Below are 23,069 nucleotides of genomic sequence, written 5' to 3'. Positions count from 1 at the left end.
ACATTCGGCTTCGGTGCAATCTTCTTCCAATTAACTTTTAATTACAACATAAAGGAAAAATGACCATGACCTATTAGACATGTAGAACATTATGTTATTGTTTTGAAACATGTCTAGACGCACGCAAAACTACGGGTTCACATATGAACTATTAATAACAGATAAAACAGAATACTAGTGATAACTGAGCATGATCGGGACAATCGGAACCAATACATTCAAAAATACACTCAAAATCTCATAAAAGATTCATTTACCTCATCTGAATTTTCGGTTCCGGTGTCCTTTCCCCCACTAACGTTACTGTTTTTTGAGCTGCTTTTAGCAGATTTGGTTGGCTCCTGTGGATGACAAGTCAAATTTATTACATCAAATACTTGAGCACTTCAGCTCTCGTTGTTTTTGGTCAGCCAAACAAGCACTGTACTTAACGTACCAGGGTACAAAGAAAGGTCACTGAGCACGAGTATTACAGGCATCAAGTACTTTTATTTTCAAATATTTATGTAAATAATGAATTAAATATTTAGGAGTGTGGTTTCTGACTTGCTTGCTACGGGCGCACAGGATTCCCGAAAAAGGTGTGCTAGTGACGGCATAGCATGTTACCTTCCTATGCAACTTCGATAGCTATCCACCATATAGCCAATGCACAGGCCTATATGTAGGGTAGCCAATACGGTCAGAATAGTGATCAGCACTACATACGTCCGAGATATACACCTAACCAGTTTCTTTAATGCACAGAAAACGGCCCACTTTCCCCCTCTATCCTACCACACTGTCACGCATTTTCATTCGAACGACCGGGACACGATTGTATTCTTGTCGTTCTCGCATTCATGTCAGGGACATTAAGTGGAAACAGTTAAAGTATTCCGACTGAAACGCTGCAATAACACAATAACGAATTGCACAATGATGAAGCACATCCGCCAGACGATATCGCCACTTAAGTAGCTACCTGTTAATAATTTTAGCAACAATAGATTCGTTATGATTATGCCAGCAAACTAAGACCACATAAACTTATGGCTACACTTGATATGAATGTGCGTTTATGTAACATTAGAGACTGGTCGCTTGTTAGCTGATTTATACTGTCAGTACACCCCATCGAAAGGCAGTTCTTGCACTCACACAGCCGAGAAATCTGTTTTGTAAATTATTTGCCTGAAATTTGCTTTAAGATTTAAAGAAAAACTGTTTCCCCAAAATCATTGGACAGATAAAAACAATGCAATATTTAAAACTTAAATGCATGTAGCATTGAAATGCACACCTAGATCGTATTAGGATTACAAATTAAACTTAACGGTACCTATTATTTACCACTGAATTACATCAGGCAAGCCAGCTACTAATAAATAGGAGGGGAACGAGGAAGGGCGCTTATGCACGGACTGAAAGGTAGGTAGCTAGGCCTTAAGAATACTAATACAAAATCTCGCTAGCTAGTTGGTGAAATAAAACACAATTTCTCTTCAAATACGTCTACCTAACAAACAAGCACTGAAAAAAACAACACATAATTCTCTTACAATTCCCACGATACTCGTTTACATGTATTACCTTCTCTTTTTTAGTTTTATTCGGCATTATGCGGCGGTTGTTGATGTTTTTCACGGTGACTCCGTGAGTGACTTCCCCAGGACTTGATCGCTCTCCCCTCGGTTACCTCCAGCTCCCTGCGCCCTTCTAGGCCGACATTATTTCTCATTGGCCTGTGAAACGTAAAGCCGCCTAGTGATCAAACTGCGGGATTTTTCCATTGGGCAAATGCAGTTCGAAGGATTCTTTCCCTCTACTCTTATTCGAAGCTGTAGGGGGGGCACTCCACCAAGCAACGGGAACGCTAGACAAATACATGAAGGTTTTAATATTAACTTCAACAGGAAACAAACGCACTACATGTTTTTGGACAACTGCGTGATAAACGGGTCTATCAAATACTCCTTCAGTTATTTTTGTGGAACATACGCTGTAGTTATCGACAAAATTAATTTATATTTTGGGTACATCAAAGTGTTACTCGCCCAGTTAATTAAAACATTGGCTCTGCTTGTACTTGTTTCAAATCCTTTCGATTTTCCTCTTAAAGGTCTTGATTCTTTAAAATATTAATTGTTACTATAGTATTGTCTAATACTACTAGTTGTCTAATAGCATTGTGGCAATAGCCGTTTGTTCAGATTCTACTACTCTGTTTTGTCCCCTCCACTGCTTCAAACTGTGTACTCACACTGCAAAACATCCAGGTTGCTTCTCCTCAATATTAATAAGACTAGTGTGGGGAAAAAAGGAGTTGATCATATGTTATGATGGCTCTTTTCAGTGTTCAGTGATTTGATAGCAGACACCCAGATCATTCCCCATCCCTGACACAAGTATGCACCCTGGAGCCATTGTGAAGAAGAAGATGAGAATAACCCCTGCCAGAGAACAATAGGTGAGAAGGCCAGTTGAAGAGTGACCGTGTCTGTGTTGTGGGTCTTCTTTTCAGGAGCATTAGTACTGTGCCAGAAGAACATGACCCCTCCTCCACCTCTGGTGGTCTCATATTAATTAGTATTGTACTGTATAGGCTACTTTTTACATACACCTGACCAGCCACCAATTTGTTCCTTAGCCCCTAATTTCATTTGTGTAGCTGCTTCATTTTGCCTTGTCTTTCTCAACCACTCAAAGTGGGCTGGCCTCTCATGACTGTTCCAAGCGTCAAATAAAGCATTTGCATGCTGCCAATGCACACCGTACAGTGCAAAGCAGTGATACGCTTAGTGTCATCATCACTTGATCTATTTATGCATCACAGACCAAATGTCACAGTATAGGTGACGACTGCATTAATGATCGGCTGTGCATACATACTTTCATATTGGTAGTCTATCACTTCTGTAGTTAAATTCCTATTACAGGAAATAAAATTAAGTCAAGCATTTTCAAAGATTTTTATTGATAAAAATGCATACAATGCGGACAAAGACAAAAGTCCTCACTAGAGAGAATATATCTGAACTTTGAGCCACATCATCAGAACTAGAACAGAGACAATGTGAATCTATCTCCTGAGAGAAACAAGTTTTTGCAGTGCAACTCTGAGCACCAAGGTAGCAGTTTCCGGAAGTTCTATGAAGTTTTCATAAGTTGTGTAAAGAATAACCTTGAGGAAATTAAATAACATCCTTAGAAAAATTAGCTATTGTTACAAGGATTGATATATTTTAATAACCAAGTCACATCATTACACAAAAAATCTTGCCTGATAATGGTTGTTCTTGCAAAAGATTCTTCAGTTGGGGTCTTACCTGTTCCGGTTTAGAAATCAAGAATTTCCAAATGGCTTTGTGTGGAATAACTGCACTGACCTTGACCACAGAGATAGAGAGAACACAGTATTGCAGGAGCCCAGCAGCTTGTTCCACAAGGTTCCAACTTCTCAATGATGGAGGTGTAGGAACATCAGTACCCCCATTCCATCTCATTGTGCAGAATGCGAATAGAATCTTTTGGATGCGCATCACGACTGTTGAGTTCAAGTCTTCCCAGACAACTGCCACAAGGACGAAAGGAACACTGCTCGAATAAGCAATCAGCAAAGTTGCGTGACAGTTATAATATCAGCCCATGGTCAAAATATACGTGTGGCAACAAATGAATTAAACATTGATTTCAGACAAAACAGATTTGACACTATTACCTTCATCATGACTCCTTAAATGTGTTATGCAACACAAGCACATCACGGTAAATAATATGAGATGCCTCAGCAAATACCTTGAGTATGTAGGAAGTTAACGCTCACAGACATGTGGGAGTGGAAAAAAAAAAACATAGTAAATGCAGAGGCATCCTAAGTCTTTTTATGTCTTGAAAGTTAGCCTACACATAGGTTTTTTGTGTGTTATTGCTTTTATCTCACCTTTCCAGTCAACAGTGTATGATTTCAGGCAGTGATCTGAATTTTGTTGGCACGTTAGAAAGAAAATATAAAGACCATGGTGACAAGCATTTCTTAGACAAATACAAGTAAACAAGAAACTTACAAATGTTACACACAATTAAAATGGAAAACAAACCAAATCTAAGAAAGCGTAGCACATTGTTTTAAGATTATAAAGGTACAGCCATGTACAAGCCAAGTACAGACATAGTGGTTTACAACTAATTGACCCCCCGATATTTAGATAAAAGCTAAAAAAAAAAAAAAAATACAAGCAATTCCAGAGCAAACTTCAGTGGCAACAAATTTATTTGAGCCTAATGTTACATAGCTAGTCATGTAAACATGACATGCACATTTAATTCTGACAGACTAACACAATGGAATTCAGTACATTTACAGAAGAAACACACACAATAATTGCACAACATCCAGCCGTATACATGAATATATAATACACACATATGTACAGTTGTTTCATCCACATCTTCATTGCTTTTCTGCCGCGTGCTGCAACAAGCCACAAATATGTGATATAGTGATGAAAATAAACAAAAAATATTGAAACTTGTTTTGGTCCTTTGTCTCCTTACCAATCTTTCTTCTCATCCATGGTCTTTTTCTTGTTCCTGTATTAACTTGTCTTTCATTAAAAAAAAAGAACAAAAGCTTAGGAGTGTGAATCATGACATACCGGACATCATGATAAACAAGATGTTATTTTACATTACCTTTTATAGGAAGGTAAGGCCAGACTTTTTTCCCCTAAATGTTGGAAATGTCAGAACAATGGTGAAGCATGCAGTACAATCTCATTTTATTGCACAACATGGCAAGCAGGAACTTTTTTTTTTAGCTTAAGAGAGAGGTGTGTTCTCCATCACTAAGAACCATCCCCTGCCCCAACCCTCACTCCAACCCCCACATTTGCAGTACCCCTTCTGTCAAACCCCTTCCTTCATCCAGCCTGACTGACTGCCAACCCTTCTACTTTTGCCAGAACATTCTGTCTGAGACCTAACAAACTCACTGCTTCTTCAGTACCACATACAGTCTGGGCAGTGACATTACAACGCATCAAATTCCTCACATCCAACTATGCAGATTCAAAATTAAAGTCCAGTGATTCCAGGTCCAGTTCTCCCATTCTGGATCTCAGGGCTGGCATTTTACAGCTAGTCGAAGTTACCCCAGAGTCCTTTTTCTGACTGCAATTGTCTGAGGTCTGGTCCTTGAGCTGCAGGCTGCAGCCCCTGTCAGATGCTTTTGGGTTCTGGGCACCTGCCTCGCTTTTGTTTTCGGTTTTGGGAGCAGAGGCCCCCGAGCCCTTGCTCTTGGTGGCCTCTCCGTTCTTCGAGTCTTTCGTTCTGGCTAGGAGGTCAGAGGTGCCTTTACTGCTGCTGTAAAAGATGTCATACAAATCCTGTACCTTAGCCGCAGCCAAACTGGATTTTGGCTTTTCGTTTTTCTGTGAGGATTCAATCAGATTCTTGTGCAGGGGAGGAGGGCGAACCAGCACAGTTACAGTTTGCTCACTTTCAGGGACTCCTGGGGCAGCCACATCGGACTCAAAGCTCATTACGCGCATGACTGGAGGGGGCGGTTCCTGAACTTGAGCTGTATCTGTTTTTTCCACAGAGGGCGCCTTTGTTTCAACAGCGGCAGGCGGGCTTCTAACCGTCTTGGAGGGCGTTATTGAATCTGTTGCGAGGGTTGTAGTTTTTCCTGGCACTTCGGGAGTTTTCAAAACGACCTCCTCACCACCAAATGCCTTGGAAATAAGGTCAGCAGTCAGCACTCCATCTTTTTTATCTTGGCTCTTCAATACTGGCAGAGGTTTAGTACTGCCATTGCCAGGGGGTCTGATGGACAGGAAAGTGTTTAATGGAGCAGGCTTACTGGAGGCAACAGTGCTGGATTTCCTCAAGACCATAGCTGGCACAGGCAGGTTAGGCCGGATTTTTGTTGAGGCAGACGCAGAGTTAGCGGAACTGCAGGGGACCCACGCACTAGAGGGAGGAATGATGGTCTTCCCAGACAGCTTGATGGAAATGGTGGTCTTGGCCTTTCCCAAGGGACCTTTCCCATCTTCTTTGTCTCCACCTTCATCTAGATTGTTGTTTTCTTCCATCACATTTTCAACTGCTTTCTCCTCTTCCTTCTCAGCCTCCTTGTCAGGTTTCTTCCAGCTGAACTTCCCAAAGGCGGACGCTGCAGCCGAGCTCTTGGCCAGCTCCTCGTTTCTCTTTCTCACCTTTGCCAGTATTGAGGGACTGGGCCCACAGATTACTCTGTGAAAGTCTGGGGGCTTTTCAGCCAGGTCCACTGGTTCCTGGGGCTCTGACTTAACCTCCTGCACTTGTGTCAGTTTTCTATCTTCCCTCTCCTCTCTGTGACCAATAGATTTGTCATCTTTGTGGCCTGTGGACCCATCATCTCTGTGACTGGTGGACTTTCCATCTCTGTGACCAGGGGACTTCTCATCTTTGTGACCTGTGCACTTATCTCTGTCGCCAGTTTGCTTCTCCTCTCTGTCACCCTTGGACTTCTCATCTCTGTGATTTACTGCTTTTTCGTCTCTGTGTTCCATGGGCTCTTTGTCTAGTTTTCGTTTGAGCTCACTGTGCCTTTTCTTTCTGTTGTCACTGTTCACCACAGTGAGTCCAGCCTGTCGGTCTAGATTTCTCCTCTGCTCGTAGAGGGGGTACTCTTCAATGCGCTTCTGTTGGGAGACAAAAAACCCTGATTTTTCCCCATATTTGTGAAACAGGTACAGATATATTACACAGGTATGTAATTTTGAATGCCTTACCGCACATCTGTTCACAAAACCTTGCTTCTCAATGACTGAAAAATAAAGTCAATCTGACTAATGTCAAACATTGCTAGCTCTTCTTATAAAATTCAATGGCTGTACTAATATAATTGCCAAAATAGGGTAGGGCTTTCCTCCTGGAAATATACAGACATTGAAAAAAGCTGCTTTCCCCCTTTTCAGACAACTCAGAATCACTAACGCTAAAGGTAAGTCACACAAAGTGGTCCAATTGGCCAAAGTGATATAGTGAAAGGAGAGTGCATTCAGGAAGCTATGTGCTGCTATTATGGTGGTCAGAAAAAAAAGACAGCCTACCTGTTGTGGATCAAAAGTTGGGCAAGTACTCAAGGGGGTAAGAGGAAGTCATGATGGCAATTCAAAAATCATTTTAGCTAAAAAATATGGAGTCACTGAAAATAACACATGACAAGGCATGTGCAAGAAGGGCTCATTTTAACCAATAACTTTCAGAGGAAATCATTTCGCAGTCATAGATGCCCTCAATTCAGAGAGGGTCATTGAATCTGTAATTTAGAACCAGAACCAATTAGCAGGACAATAATGCTGAAACCTTGTTTGTGAATAACAAACATGAGCTCTATTAGTCATGAGTTATGATGAGTCACGAGTAAGAAAAATTTTATTTTCTTCTTTGTTCTTTTTTTTTTTTCATTTATTGTTGACATGTATACTTTTTAGCTTGATAAAATGAATTTGTGTCATATTTTTAAATTCACGTTTTTGAAAAAGGGGTGCTCGTCATATGATCAGGATCACCTTATATCCGGACAAATATTGTAATAATCTGACACCCGACACTAAATTCTAAATAAACAAATTCCTTCAGCATGGGCTGCGTCAATCCTCAGTCTTATCTATTAAACTGAAGTAGCAGCATACGTCAATGTGAGTAATATCCTTGAATGGCCGTTTTTAGAGTGACTTCAAAAAATGGGAAACAATGGTGCCAAAAACAAAGCAGGGTATTACGTGACAAATTGCTCCGTTTGTGGTGTCAGTGCTGCGTGAGTAATGAAGTGTCTGAACTGAAATGCAGCAGCCGTTCCTCACGATAACGAACAGGATTATAGGAAATGAAGGTAGCAGGACAGACAATGAAAATGTTGACACTGGTCCATCGTGCTCCGGCGTTACCTTATATTTCTCATTGTGACCGTGACTTATGACGTGATCTTCTGCAGATATCTGATCCCCGAAAAACTCCTCGCACAGCTGGCAGTAAAATCCTATCACAGGGACCAAAAACTCAGAACCTGCAAGAGCAGCACAAGGGAGGAGTCAAACGGCTGGCAATCGTGGCAAAAAATGGCCAATGTGTGTAGGGCTTTTACCATGTTGTGTTTTCCACAGCAATACCAAGTCACAAAGCAGAGTCAAGGTTTAACACATTTTCTCTCCTTGAAAACTTGCTGAATATGTTTAGAGGCACAGTCCATTACAATGTAAGCCAGTAATTAGTCACACTTATTAGATACTGAATTATACTAAATGATGCATTTATGAATTAGACTTAAGTGACATTCCCAAGACCTTGCAATACTTTACCACCTAAGGCATACTGAATTGCAGTACCTTTAGCTGGCCTAACAACCTTCTCTCCAGTGGTACGTTTCTTCTCTTTGCTGGAGGGATTTGATGCCCAGGGTCTATCGTAGGGGTCCTGAGTCTGTATGCATAGTGACAAAGGTCAAAGGTCAAACCCCAAAACCAACAGAGCCTTTTAGAAAACTAAAAAATCATGGAAAAATTTTCCACAGGGAGTCTTCATAAAGGTACATAAGACTGCATGATGGAATTATTGTTCATTATCTTTTTCATTACAAATATTTCTTATTACTATTAACATTGGCTGATATGCAATATGATGTATTATAATGAGCTAATTCATGCTCCGTGGTGTTTGAACCCAAGGATAATTATTTCATATAAATGTTAATACATAGTGGAGAATTCCGTTATGTAGTCTTATATACCACTTGTGAAGGAGTAATGGAGTACTTATTGAGTCCCTCTAACGTACAGCGATTCCAGAATTGTAATAAGTTCCTTTGTATGGTTACCTTTCAGAGGAAAAAACAAATTAAGCCACAATATAAAAAGTGCAACCTATAAGCATTTTTTACATAGCACATAACATCAAAAAATGAAAACTATTAGTATACATAATCACCTACAAAACAGTGAACATCATACCAACCTTTCTGTGCGTTTTGCTGTGCAAGTGTGTGAAAAAATCAAACATGGAGCCACAGGTGGTGTTGCAGTTTTTACACCAGTGGTTCCCAGAGTCATAGTATTCATACAGGTCTGCTGAATTTTCTGGAGAAGAGGTACGAACTGGGCTTTTCAGCTTCTGTTTTTCAGGGCTGGACTTCGAAGTGGATGAGGCCTAATAAAGAATATGTGAAAGAGTCATCAGTCATGGTGCCCAGTTTCCCAACTGACATCAGGAAAATACTCTATTTTGTTTTTATTTGAAAACAGTTCAAGTCCTGCACCAAAACATCAAGGTAAATGCATTTTAAACCCTGAACCTCAATCATTTAAGTTTTCCAAAACGGTCTTACCTTTGCGATTTAGGAGGTCTGTGTTCCGGCCTTGGAGGAGTTACTCATACTGTAAATTGCGATCTGCCTTTGCACTACTGCATAGCCTGACTTACACCAAGGATGTATTTTCTAAATTTGCACTGTATTTTTACCCCGTGTAGAAAGGGATGTGTTTCAGAAAACATGTCACTTTTTTACATATACTCCATGTGTTTAAGTTCACTGTAAAGATAAAGATACATTTATAGTCATGCTAAGTCTAAATGTTTTATTCAAAATCCCGATTAATTCTGAAAAGCTGGGGAGTGAGAGTGAACAATAAAAACCCAGGGAAGGTAGCCATTTTTTTTCTCCATTGGGGGGGAGGGGGGGGGTCTTTATCTGATTTTTTGTTGTTTTTATTATTTTAGGTTTTCTTTTCAATTGAGGAACGTGTGGGGGAGCTGTGGAAGACACCTTCAATCACTTGAGCGTGTGCTTGCTCGTTCGCTGGTTGTCATTCCTAAACTACAACGCAGAGCAAGTTACAGAACTGAATATTTATATTTATGTATATTGTACATCATATGTAAGCATATTTAAATGTACAAATATTTAACATCTTAGTTAATGTACAGGGTTAACATCTAATTAATGTTAATTAAAAACGTTTTATATCCCACATTGTTTTTAGCCTGTAGTCAGGAATGCCTATCACCTCTGATAATAAGAGTTCAGCTGTGTGACACTAAGAATCAGCTCAACAATGTTACAACAATTGCATTGTGTTGGCTGTATTAATACGATTTTAAGATAAAAGTACCACGTGCAAAGTATGATACCATAAGCATGCATTCTTTTTTTACTCAAAGGAAAAGTCACATAATAGGTCTATTGACTGTGGGCCTGCCTTATCTATTTTGTCCACTTCATCTTCATAAAATGTTTTAACCTATCAGTTTAATTCGAGCTCATATGTTCACCCCATGGTAGCTACTTGCAACATGTCAGTTTCCTAACAGCCTGACCGCTCCTGTACTTCAGCCCTTTTTCAGCTAGCAATGTACATGTTTTTGGGATGGAGGGTGTAATTCCCACCTTCCACTCCAACCAACACCAGCATCGATGTGCAAGGGGCTGAAGCGGGAGGCTAACGGCATGTCAGAGCAGATTTACCGATATCAAATGGAGCAAATGATGGAAGAAAGAGGGAACACAGGAGATCCTCAATATTCCGAGGGAATACGTCCTTGAGATGTCCATGCATGGGAAAATCCAAAATACGGTACAGAAAATAGACTTATGCCAAGAGAGAGACCCATTCTAGACACACACACACACACACACACACACACACACACACACACACACACACACACAAAAAGCACATTTAATGTGGTGTAATAATGCAACAGGCATGTGCATTATGCAGAATGAAGGAAAGAGCACAGGTGTGGGCAGTGCCTGGGAACAGAGTCATGCCAGGAAGAGAGAGTGCTGCCTGGAGCAAATATCTGAAACTGTGAATGGTAAGGGCCTCCATTGTAATCCAATAAAAAAATAACACATACAAAATGACAAAAGCCACAAGGTCAGAGAGAACTTACAGCTTCCGGTCAAGGAAATCGCTGCATAACAACTTACCACTGGACTCTTCTGACCCTGAAAGAGATGGGCAAACACATAGAGGCTTCTTACCAGTGCCTCACCTCTCTGCTGTGCAACCTTGACCAGCGCTAAGAATTCTACCTTAGAAGAGGAGGTGTTGGAGGGGGGAGCAGCAGGTGTTTTCTCAGGGCTCGGTGCGCGCTCCTGCGTCTTCTTCGATGGTGGCTCATACTCCCCAGAGGCTCGGTGCTCCTTCCTGTGCTTGCCCGAAACGTGCAAGCCCAGGATGAGGGCCACCTTGTCCAGCTCGGAATGCTTCTTTTCGGCCTCCTCATGGTCCTTGCGGAGGTGGGAGATCTGTGCCATCACCTCCTCCTGGAGGCGGCCCAGCTCCGCCAGAAGAGGGTCCTTGTGACCATCTTTTTCTCGCCTCTTCTTCCTCAAGAGCTCCCCTAGAGGACAAACGGAGGAATGACATACAGTTGATTACTCGAGAGTTCTGCCAGAGGATCCACACGTGAAATGAAATTTCCAGTTACCTTAAATGGTGACCTATAGGCACCACAATAATAATAATCAAACCTAAAACAAATTAACCAGTTCTTTAAATATGTGCCATCAGTATCTATCAATGTGCAACTGTATTCCAAGCTAAGTACAAATATGTTTTTTCAGAAGTTTGTTTTCTTAGATGTTTGCACAAATAATGTGATTTGCACCATCCATGATTCTGAACTACCCATACCCAACCCCGCTCCTTTCATTATGGCAGACAATGGAGAGTTATCTGTACACTCATAGTTCAGAATGAACCCGTGAGCTCATGGTCCCCTGAAAGCGGCATTAACTACAGCATCTGTGTAGGCAGTATAGCAACAGCATTTGGGAAAACATGACGCGTACCTTGCTGCTTTCGTAATCTCTCCAGTTCCTTCATGAGATACTCTTTCTTCTTCATTCGCACATCTCGTTCTTTCTTCAGGTTCTCTAGTTCTTCAATGACCTACATGTTGCAAATCGTTATTTGAATGCAACGGTAAATCCTTACCGTATGGAATTTCAACATCATGTTTGAAACAAATGTAGTAGTTAAACTAATCTTTAGTTCATTTTAGCTATTTAAGTATCATTGGCAAACACCACAGGTATTACTAGATTGCAAAATTCCCTTTAGCAGTATCTGAACCAAACTAGTGATCTACACCATGGAAAAGTTCGAGAAGTAAGCAAGATGAAAACTAATTACAGATGGCCTTCACATGAAGTGATGAATACAGTTGACTTATTTGGGTTCACCTTCACATATGACATGAAAGCAGAGAACACAGTTCTATAAGAGAAATGTTTTACCAATATTACTGCAGGTTTTAACAACCACTGTCATTTTGCTTGCCTTTCAGTGGTTTTCATTGCCTGCATTTGATTTAATTCCTGAAGATTCGATAGCTTCTGCAAGCACACATATACAAAAATGACTGTGCAAGTTTTGGGAGGGAAAGATGTTTCATCCCAACCTCTCATAAGTAGTATGCACATAAGAGGGTACCTTTTGTTTTTGACTTTCATTATTTTTCTCTTCCAAATCCCTCTGTGACTGGCTGCTCCCCACTTTCGCACTCTGACTGGTTACATTGTCTTCAGCCTCCCCCTTCAACACTTAAAAATGGAAATTGTGCATCATTAGACATTCCAATATTCTATTGTAGACATGAATGGAGAAGTACCTCAAAGACCTATAGAGAAAGTGGGCAATTTAACTGTAATTTTTAAATCTTAACACTGACACACCCATGCACCCACAAACAACATAGACACAAATTCAAACATACAGTATGTAAAATCTAAAATCATATCTAAGCTTGTAAGAGGCAAGTTATCTGTCAGATGGCCACTGAACTTTGAAGTAGAGAAATCCCCCATTTGGCCTCACCTCTCTCTGCTGCCTGCAGCAGCTCTGCCTTACGATACTGGGTTGAGGACTCTTTGTTCTGCTGATCCATGGCAACCGTTTCAATGACTCTCAGGTAGGGCCGTCCAGGTGCGGCAGGCATCTGGTGAGCCTCCACAGGGGCGGGAGGTGGCACCAGGGCGGGAGGAGGGTACATGGGCCACCTTTGGTCCACATAAGGCATGTAACTCCCGTACTGGCCGTAGCCAGGAGGGGGGTAATTCGGAGCAGGCGGCGGGTAGGCTGGTGTTTGGGCCTGGTACCCCGGGACCGCATGAACGGTGTGTGCTGCTACAGCAGCGATTGGCTGATGGACAGACGCGGTGCTGGGAGTGGGATCCACGCTGACAGTGATGGGAGGCTGAGAGGCACCCTTTCCCAGCACCGGAATCCCCCAGCCCTGCTTCTCTGCTTTGGGCTGCAGCTCCGGCCTGCCTGGAGCACTGTGGGGGTCACCGTGCGAGCTGCGCCTGGCGGGCTGAGGGGAGACAGAGCGCCTCTCCGAGTTCAGAGACCTCCTCCTGCCGCGGCTCCAGCTGGGGCTGCGGCTGAGGCTGCTGCTCCGGCTCCGGCTCCCGCTGCGGCGCCGGTCCCAGCTGCCGGACGACGCCCGCCGGTCCTGCTGCTTCTCCCCGCGGCGGGAAGACCCCGGGGGCAGCTTCTTGCCGTGCAGGCGCTCCTGCGTCCTGGCCGCCATCTTGCTGATCTCCGCCACGCCCAAGTCCAGCCCGATGGTCTTCAGCAAGTCCTGGATTTTCTCGTACTCCTCCACCTCGTGCCTCTCCCTGGCCTCCTGTGGGTCCAACCCCGGCGGGTAGCCAGCGGGTTCGGACTGCTGACGGGACACGCCCGCCCTGCTGTCGCCCTCAGGCGTGGTGGAGGACTGGCTCCGATGGCGGTACCTCATGTCCGCCTGAGTGTGCTGGAGGGAGCTGCGGAGCAGGTGAGCCTCCAGATGGTCCTCAATGCTTGCCTTACCCCGGTGAGAGGGCGAGTCTGTGGCAACGCCATATGCTTTGCTCAGCAGCTCATGGGTCACCTCTGCCTGACTGAGACGGCGCTGCAGGAAGTCTTGACTGCCACGATACTCTGGCATGTCTGACTTGCTGTCGAGATACTTGGCCATCTCAGGCCGGCCGTCACCATACGGTTCAGGCTGAATGTGCTGTCGGGACAGTCCAGCTGTGACCATCGAATGGGTCTGCACTGGCGGATTGTCCTGCTCAGCCTCATCCTCATCTCCGTAGAGGAACTTCTCCTCGTCCTCGATGTCCGTGAAGCTTCTCCTCATCTCCTGCAGGCTGGGCGAGCCCCCCATCAGGCCCAAAATCCTGGAGAAGCCGCTGCTGTCCTGACTGACCGTCTCGTGAGGTAGGAGGAACTCACTCACGCCCTCCACCTGTGGCTCTTGCTTGACCCGGCCTACAATGTCTGCATACTGCCCCCCCTCAGGATTCTCTCTCATCAGCTGCACCTTCTCGGGAGGACCTCCACCCATTTCACCCAGAATGGAGGCAAAGAGACCAGACTCCATCCCCTTGGTCACGGCATTAAGGAAGCGCTCCGTCTCTCTGGAGAGGCTGCTGCTCTGATGCTCCACCAGGATGTCCTGGGGGGAATCGCTGGTCTGAAAAATTTCACAGGAAACAATAGTTGCGTTAGCAATAATAATCCATAATTACAGAGGCAGTCCTTTACAAAATGTAATCCATCCATAAATTATGTCAACCGAGTGGCATCAAAAGAAAAAGCCGACAGGAGACGAACTTTGATTTTCCTTCTGGGCAGATTGTAAATGTATTGATTGAGAATCATTTCCCCTTCTGAGCCAAGTACATGTAATTGTTTTCACTCAAGACATTATAGAGAGCTTATCTCCAAGTGAAAGGGATAGTCTGGCATGCTTAAATATAGTTTAGGGCGAGAAAGCATGTCAATCATTTTAAAATATAAGGTGCATCTTGCCAAATTCATATAATTTTTTTTCCATTTCTGGTGTTTCACATTTTTTGCCAACAGAAATAATTCTCCCACACCTCAGCATTTTAAAGATTAGGCGTGAGCTGAAATGTCGCTTTTTTTGTTTTTTTTATATTCCTGACATAAGACAATGTTTTGTACTCCTCAGTTCAAACCACATAATCAAACTACCATGTGATATCAAAATAAAACTGACTAAAATGTAACATGCATTTGTCCCCCAAAAGTACTATATCAGTGCATTATTCATTTTACCCGTTCTGTCCTTTAGTACTTATCACTGCTGTGACTTCAGATGATTTCATAAATATATTCATACAATTCATGTAGTAAAATACAATATAATTTGTGTACTGAATAGTGACAAAATGATTCATCGTGATCCACTGTTCCTATTGGACAGTGGGCTTTCCAGTTGTGACAATATACAGATATACCAGAGTTAAATTGATTTTTTTGAACACTGTTTTTCTGCGAACGCATAGAGAAAAACCTGATACGTCATTATTTTTTTTTTTTACTGTGATGCGACCTGTTCACCATGGCTAACCGTACGGTCACATGGACGACAGGAGAGAGACAAAGCAACCGGCTGCCATTCATTTTTAATGAGAGTTGGCGATTTAAAGCGACAAGAGGCAAGTGGCCATTGCAAAGCCAACTAGGTGGGGCTAAAATAGACTAGACTCGAGGTCTGTTTTATGCAAATACGGAGCGATGTGACACGGCGACTATGGAGTGAAGGCAGCGTGACACGTTGCTGAAACAAATGATCCAACATTTTGGTTCCAGTCAAACATGGAGGAGAAGCTTATCGTGGTAGTGTCGGGTTTCCCCCAGACTCTACAATTTAAATTGTAGAGTATTGTCTCTTGATATGTACAGAGATATCGAAATCGTGGAGATGCCTGGTATACATACATATATGTGCACTGCAGTCACAGCTTTTTGGCTTTAACTTTAATACAGTGCAGCCACTACCTAGCTAGCTAGCTAAACTGAACAGCAACACTTGCTCACGGATGCAATGTAATTTAGCGCAATTCAAGAGAAACGCAGTTGCTCATGTTCATTTGCTAGGTAGTTAGCTAGCTAGGTGTTCACATTAGGCTAGCAAGAAAACATTGTTCACAATTGCAAAGTTGCTGTATAGCAGTCAGTAGCAGTACAGTTGCAGTCAGCTACGTTTTGTCAGTCATCGTAGCTGGTGTTTATTATGACTATCAAGATTATATGGTATACTGTGTACTGTACGATTATACGCCTGGCAACGCAATCGCTTTATTTCCATGAGACAAGAGATACACGTGTTGCGTGCGGGAAGCGTTGCCTTCACTATGTCCGGTTATGTCAGTTACGTCCCGTTCTGCAATCGGGATTTTAAAACTTTATTACAACCTTATGGGACTACGGACTATATGCGAAGGGACGTTGTCCAAATGTTAAGCAGCGCATGACTGTACAAGCCTTTCGCCTTTTCTTTAGTGGTTTTCACAATTTTTTTCCAGTGACTCTGCATTTGTAAATTTGTGTTCACTTTAGAGCTTTTTAAACATCTCTCCAAATATGGAAAGCTGCGATATAGCATTTCATATCTCATTCCTATTGAATCGATATCAAATCGGAATCAAATCGAATCGGATTGAATCGAATTGTTAGCTTGTGAATCGGAACCAAATCGAATTGGGGCATCAGTACCAATACCCAGCCCTAGATTATATTGTAAAATATACCACAATAACTCAAAAATTATTTGCCCAAAGGGTCTAGTCAGTCAAGTAACTGGAATACTCAAAATAGTTTGTTGTTGTGCTTTGCTCTACTTTCACCTCACTCAGCAGCAGTATTCAAAATGTACAGCTAGCGTTACTAATATAACATTGATCTAGCTGTCCAAAGTATACTAGCTAGAGTGTTCCTAACTCTTTTGAGGCAACCTGGTAGAGTTTGAAACATGAATACTTATCCTACACAGATATGAACAGAGGAGAAAACTTCCTCCCTTATGGCAGGACTGTATATGAAAATTACTGAAATAACTTTTACCCACCACAATGACAGTGGTGATGTGCTTTAGCTAGTTAGATACTGTAACTACCCAGCTAGCTAAATGTTTTCTAGTAGGTGCTACCTAAATATCTGTATATTTTACCTGAGACCTCAGCTTACCACAGGAAATTTTGACTGTAAGATATCTTGGTGAACTAGCAACCTTGCTATAAACATTATTTTATTGATGTCAAAACTGTCATAATATGAGGGCCTGCTTTCGCTGCCCATTCGCTGTGAAAGGTACCACTCTGCCAATATGCCAGTATGTGTCCTCCAATGTGGACGGGATCCAAAAGCTTTTCATTGCAGCTTTTTTGCCAGCATCCTTACAGTGAGAGTCATATTTGGGAGAAAGATCAGCTCACCTGGGCAGCTGCTGGGGAATCAGTCTCCGAGTCAAGACGTTTCTTCAGGATGGACTTCTTTGGAGCAGTCAGCATTTCCTCCAGCTCCTTGCGCCGCCGCGCCAGCTGCAGCTCCCGAAAGTCGTCTCTATCCTGGGCCCTATTTACGGAAGAGAGGCTCTTGCTCCTGCTCCCGCTGCTGCTGCTGCTACTGCTGCTGCCGCTGCGACTGCGACTCCTGCTTTTCCCCTTGGCGTGGCTCCGCCCCCGGCTCCTGCCCCTGCTCCAGCTCCTGCTGCGGGGGCGGCTCTTGCTCCTCCCGCAGCTCCTGTCACGGCTGCGACTCCTGCTGCGATGGCGGCTCTTGCTCCGCCCCCGACTCTTCCCGCGACTCCTGCTCCTGGGCCGGCTTTTGCTCTGCCCCCTGCCTCGGCTGCGGCTTCGGCTCCTCCCCCGGCTCCTCCCTCTGCTCGGGCTCCGCCTCCTGTACCCACGTTCATCAATCCCTGGCTCGTAGCCAGGCCTCATCCCGGGGATGGGAGGCCTATAGTGCGGATCGCCCATGTGGTGATCTCTGTCAACACCAAAAAAAGGTATTGACAGATAAATACAGATGATGCCCTCCCTTTAACTGCACTGCAATCAAAGACAGAGCAAGTACAGCGAGTACAAAAAACATTCAAACAAACAAGACTAACTGTTCTTGGTAAGTGTTTATTTACATACATCAGAAATGATGAGTACCGTTGAACGGTAATTTACAGCAATTTATATATAATAAAGAGAAATGTGCCTGCACGTTATTCAAACACTCCAGTAATTTATTGCAAAAGGACCACGTTTCTACATACATTTCTTTGGCAGGTTGAAATGGCTGACTTGAAGAGAATACCCTTGCACTCTGATACACACTTTTTTATTCTTATTTTGCTTTCAGTCTCACTGTACTGCAGTACCAGTAGTGTTCGAAGTGTCAACATGGTTGTGTTACGGGTATGTCACATGACGTTAGGTAAAGGGAGCACGAAGGTGTGCACCTCAGGTATTTTAAATTGCTATGGCAGTAAGCACAGTCGGGGGGTATTATTGTGAGTACCAGTGTGGTATATTGCGCCAATATAGCCATTGTCTTGTATAGAGTTCAAGAGCAACAGTGTGTGTAAAGTCTGTGGTGCGTTTTGCCGCGTTTTATTTTATAGTTTTGTTTTGTTGTTTTGGGTAGGACGGTGGAGCTAGTCCGACGGTCTATTGCAGACTGGCCGGCCCCCACCGTTTTATTTCATTGTTTTGCGCACCGTACTCGAGAACTCATCTTTTCTCCGCACCACATTCCCTTCTTTCCACTCCCAAACCTCACTTTATGAAATTCTTGTGCACCACTATCTATTCTAAGCTCTTAAGCTAAGACTTTGCAACCCTTCGCCACAGCGTCGTCTGTCCAGCTGGACCAAAACACTTAATAGACCACCATCGGAGTGTGAGTAGCTGGGTTGATTTGCTTTTACGTGCGGAGTATTTATCCTGCTAACTGTCCTGCGTAGTCACCTTTGGCAGGAGTCTGGCCATAACAGTTGACCTGACGGGAAAGCTATGTATGTCAAAAAGTTGTCCTTTTGTAATAATCTCTTGAAAGCATTTAAACAGAGTGGGTACACTTGCTTTTCTTCTACACAAATAGAATTAATGCTTGAAGAAAAAAAGATTACACAACAAAACAGGGAAACACTCTTACAAGACTTAGAACAAGGGGTTAAATAATACCAACACTTATATTTTGGCATTGTTGCAAAATTCTGATGGGCAGCACACACAACCATTGAGTTCTTCTGTGACTGTTTAGGTCCTAAAACTAAAGCCCAATAACTTCATCATTGATGCCTTACCTGTCATAATGATCTGGGTTCTGACTGCTTCGCAGTGCTGGCAGTCCAGTCAGCTCATTGCCCACAGTGATAACCAGGCTATGGTCTGTGGAGAGGCTACCGCGAGGAGGGGATGGAGAGAGTCGCTGTGTGCCGGCCAAAAGAAAAGGTCAGTGAGGACATGTTCCACTCGACCATCTTTTTAATTCAGTGGGATCACTCAGTATAACTTTCATTCCTTTTAAAGGACCTCAAACGTGTCACATGCCATTGCTCCGACCTGTACAATATACACAAATTACATTATACACAAAATATTCAATCCGCACGATGGTTTGAGTACGAAGTGAGAAAAGGGGTATAGAACCTCCATCTGTGCATTGTTAAATGTGTGTTATTAAACTGAATTTAATGGGGGTGTAGAAAAGGTTATCAGTCCCTCCGTTATAGTAACTGGGAAATTGGCAGAGAGCCGCAGTCGCATCTGCATCTCTAAAAAAACGAAATTAGCTTCCTGTTCCTGTTCAGTGGGTCGTAAAATCTGTGGTGTCACACTCTAGAGCAGAGGTTTTCATCCTTTTGGGGGCAAAGGCGCATCAAAGGTCAAACCAACTTAGGCACACCATCTTAAAGGTGGTTATCGATTATAAAGAATGTCACACACATTGTGGTAAGCTATATGTCATTAGCGAGATTTGACCCATACTGCACTACAGCAGACTGTCAAATAATTATCAAACAGATAGTTAAATCAGACAGGCGATCGTATAATTTATTAAAAATGCATTGAAATGCATCTGAGAAAGAACTTGTCCGACATAGTGTGGCATCATGAACAGCAACACACTAAAATTAAATTAATAAAATACAACCAAACATTACTCCATTAACCAGAATTCGCACGTAAGGTCCTGTGATTTGCTGTTTAGCGCGTATGCTAAAACCGGTGCTATTAGAACACTAGATTGGAAAAATTCTGACTAATTTTAGCTTTGAGGAAACAGTGGTTTAACGTAAAAAAATATATCAAATGCTAACTGAAATCTCTGAGAAGCTTAATAACGCTAATGAAAACATAAAGGACCATGTAACATAACACGCGCTACATAGCATAAAAAGTTACGTGCGAAAGGGTTAATAGCACAATATAAAACATTAGTCTTTTCACAGAGTATAAGTGCACACACACACACACACACCCCTATATAAAAGCGCATGGGGTTACTCAAAATTCCACGGCACACTTCACTTTGCCTCACGGCACACCGGTTGAGAGCCAACTGCTCTAGAGAGGTCTAGAACGAGGCGAGAGACCTGAGAACAAACGACGCGGTGATGTAGTGCGATATATTTCTGTTCAAATATTAGTCTGGGAGCTTCGAGAGCTTCGAGAATCACAAATCACCAAACTAATACATCCAATTCCGCGGTGTCCACTCAAAATTTTCTGATAGCATTCGAAAAAGTGATTGATTGATCATCTTTGTTAGCTGAATAGTTCTTGTGCAACAAATAACTAATGTTCTTCTCCAACGTTAAATGCAATGCACGAATTAAAGTAAGAATTTAAGTATGCCAAATATATTTACATGGCCAATATGTTGTTATTAAAATGATTATTTAAGCAATATACCACCCATCGTCTTTATTATGCAGAAGGTGTATGGTCAGAATATTTGGGCACATCACCAAATACTAAGATGAAAGTTAAGGTGGGTGATGCAAATGATTGAAATGCTATGATTTGTATTCAGCAAAAGAGGAGCTAAAAATCACGATGGCGCAGGAACTACATTTCTTAAAGTTTTGAACATTTCAGTAAATGCAAAGTTAATTACATTTAAGTACATTTTCATCTACAATGCATATTGCATTTATTTTACACTCAAGTATTCTTACCAGAGCATCCAACGTTTTCATTTTAATGTAGGTAATACAATCAGGTGGCCAATCTGTCACCACAGTAAAATCTGAGATTCAGATAGGTACCTGCACAGACAGCGGGTGATAGCTCTAAATGCAAACATTTAAAAAAAACTGAATCATTTATTAACATTAACAATCGTCGCCTAAAAGTTTTTTAGGTTTGCAGAAATTCTGGCACACGGTCCCCTTCACCCTTAGAATGGTAAACTGGCTACCATTGATAAAGGTAAGAAAATGTCTTGCTAAGCAATAGCTAAGTTACCGAGATAGCAAGGAAGCAGCAAGTGATCCATCCCTACCTTACTGTAATGGTCTCTAGGAGGAGGCCCGCTGCACCGGTATTCACCGCTCGGTCCTCTACCCGATGACCCAGGAGACGGATACCTTCGGCGAGGCGGAGAACGGCGATAATCTTCTGAATAGCCACGATGAAAGCCGTGTCGCTCTCTTTCACGGTCCTCTCGATAAGGCCCTTGTGGCAAAGGACGGCCAGGACCGGGTGGCGAGTGGCCGGGATGCGGAACACGGGAAGCGGGGCCGGGCGGTGGACCGTACGGCCGGAGATATCCTCCTCGATGTGGCCTTCCACGAAACATATTGCTCTTTCAATCTGAAATGCTTTTGCGGAGCTCTAATATAATAAACCCATGCAGCATAGTTTACTGCATAAATGGTCGGCGCTTTAGATGCGCAGACCTATGTCTTAATTTTTCTTCATTTTCTTAATCTTCTTCAGGGGATTTTACAGGGAAATTGTAGGGTATTCATCTTAATGGCGTATAGCGCCACCTATTGTGTTGGAGCAAAACTTCTAAGGTACAAAACGGATTTCAGCATTCAGGCAGGCCAAGTTACTCGCAGATACGAATCACGTAGTTTACATATCAGTACATAATACAATGCCGAAATATCTCTCACGCTGAAAATGTTACGCTTGAATCTGAATTTTCCTGTTACTCCACTCATACAATCATTAATGCTACCCATATTTTCTCTGTCAAGTGAAATAGCCATATAGTCTGTCAAGTGACTTGGCGCTGTGGGGTGTCATTTTATTATGAGAACATAATGCGTGTTACTAAACATTCTGTGTGCTAAGCTAAACACCCACTGTTGGCTATGGGAAATTAGAGAAACTTTGTTTCTGGATGAAAGTGTCTGATAAATGACAACAAGGTAATGGAATGAATGATAACTGCTTCCGTGGGATGGTATATATTTGATGCTCAGAAAGAGACGTGTCTGTTCTTGCTTGTAGTTGGGGTTGCCACCTGTCCGGTTTTGCCGGGATTGTCCTTTTTTTGAGCGACTGTCTCGGAAAATTAATAATTTTTCCCGGGACACGAATTGTCCCGGGTTTTTTTTTTGTGCGAAAATGTACTTCTAATTTAGAATTTCATAGTTTCAAATAGAACCTCATTTGGTTTGCAACCTCGTTTGGATGTTGCAATCGTTATGTTCCCCACATCTGTGTCACACACCCAGGAGTAAACATTAAACCAAAGACATCGATGTCATGAACACAGCATCTGTTCTTCACAAGCACAATTATAGCTCCATACCAATGGCGTAACCGATGGAGCTAATACTTCCTGTTTCTATTGTTTTCCCCCTTTTTTCCTCAGCCATAACATGGATGGAATATGATGGGAGCAGGACACCACTTTTTCAGTTTTTTCATTCTGCATTTGTTTTCCTCCACAAGGTAATAGCTTGGGAAAGATAGGCATGATTTGGTCAAACATATGTTGTAAAGTGCTTAATGTATGTACATTGTTTTACAACAGCAGGAGACTGAGTCATGTATGCTTTGTGCTGCCACTTTACACTGTCACAGTTTCATATCACACCCGAGCTTTGAGAGACCAGTCTCTTCATATGCTAAAATGATAAACGATTTTGGAAATGTGATGTATTGACTGTCTTAACGAGAATATGATTTGCACCAGTGACTAACATGTAGTGTTTGCTTACTGTGAAAAGCCTATGTTTAAGCTTTACAAATAACTTTTGTGATCTTGAAATCATGCACTAGTGTG

At 42.6% G+C, this 23,069-nt stretch overlaps 2 protein-coding genes across 2 annotated transcripts in view; both read right to left on the bottom strand.

Moving 5' to 3' along the window:
- Positions 1 to 1,745, bottom strand: part of ppp2r5d (protein phosphatase 2, regulatory subunit B', delta) — a 28,160-nt gene extending 26,415 nt beyond the window's left edge. Inside the window, exons 1-2 of the mRNA XM_036546456.1 lie at positions 1,573 to 1,745; positions 258 to 341 (exon numbers count right to left, since the gene is read on the bottom strand). Coding sequence (XP_036402349.1) covers positions 258 to 341; positions 1,573 to 1,599 — 111 coding nt within the window. The 5' untranslated portion in view covers positions 1,600 to 1,745. The remainder of the gene's footprint in view (positions 1 to 257; positions 342 to 1,572) is intronic.
- Positions 1,746 to 4,182: 2,437 nt separating this feature from the next.
- LOC118789813 (zinc finger protein 318-like) lies at positions 4,183 to 21,791 on the bottom strand. The gene is made up of 12 exons (XM_036546460.1): positions 21,330 to 21,791; positions 19,126 to 19,250; positions 17,264 to 17,816; positions 12,849 to 14,493; positions 12,465 to 12,574; positions 11,822 to 11,921; positions 11,060 to 11,370; positions 10,955 to 10,972; positions 8,980 to 9,171; positions 8,355 to 8,448; positions 7,917 to 8,035; positions 4,183 to 6,665 (listed from the first exon to the last, which is right to left on the bottom strand). The coding sequence occupies exons 1-12, from the start codon at positions 21,624 to 21,626 to the stop codon at positions 5,040 to 5,042; spliced, it is 5,190 nt and encodes a 1,729-aa protein (XP_036402353.1). The 5' UTR covers positions 21,627 to 21,791; the 3' UTR covers positions 4,183 to 5,039.
- Between the last annotated feature and the right edge of the window lie 1,278 nt (positions 21,792 to 23,069).

Source organism: Megalops cyprinoides, chromosome 15 (assembly GCF_013368585.1).
Source record: "Megalops cyprinoides isolate fMegCyp1 chromosome 15, fMegCyp1.pri, whole genome shotgun sequence".
In the NCBI taxonomy this organism is placed as follows: Eukaryota; Metazoa; Chordata; class Actinopteri; order Elopiformes; family Megalopidae; genus Megalops; species Megalops cyprinoides.
This window is presented reverse-complemented; position numbering and strand designations above follow the sequence as displayed.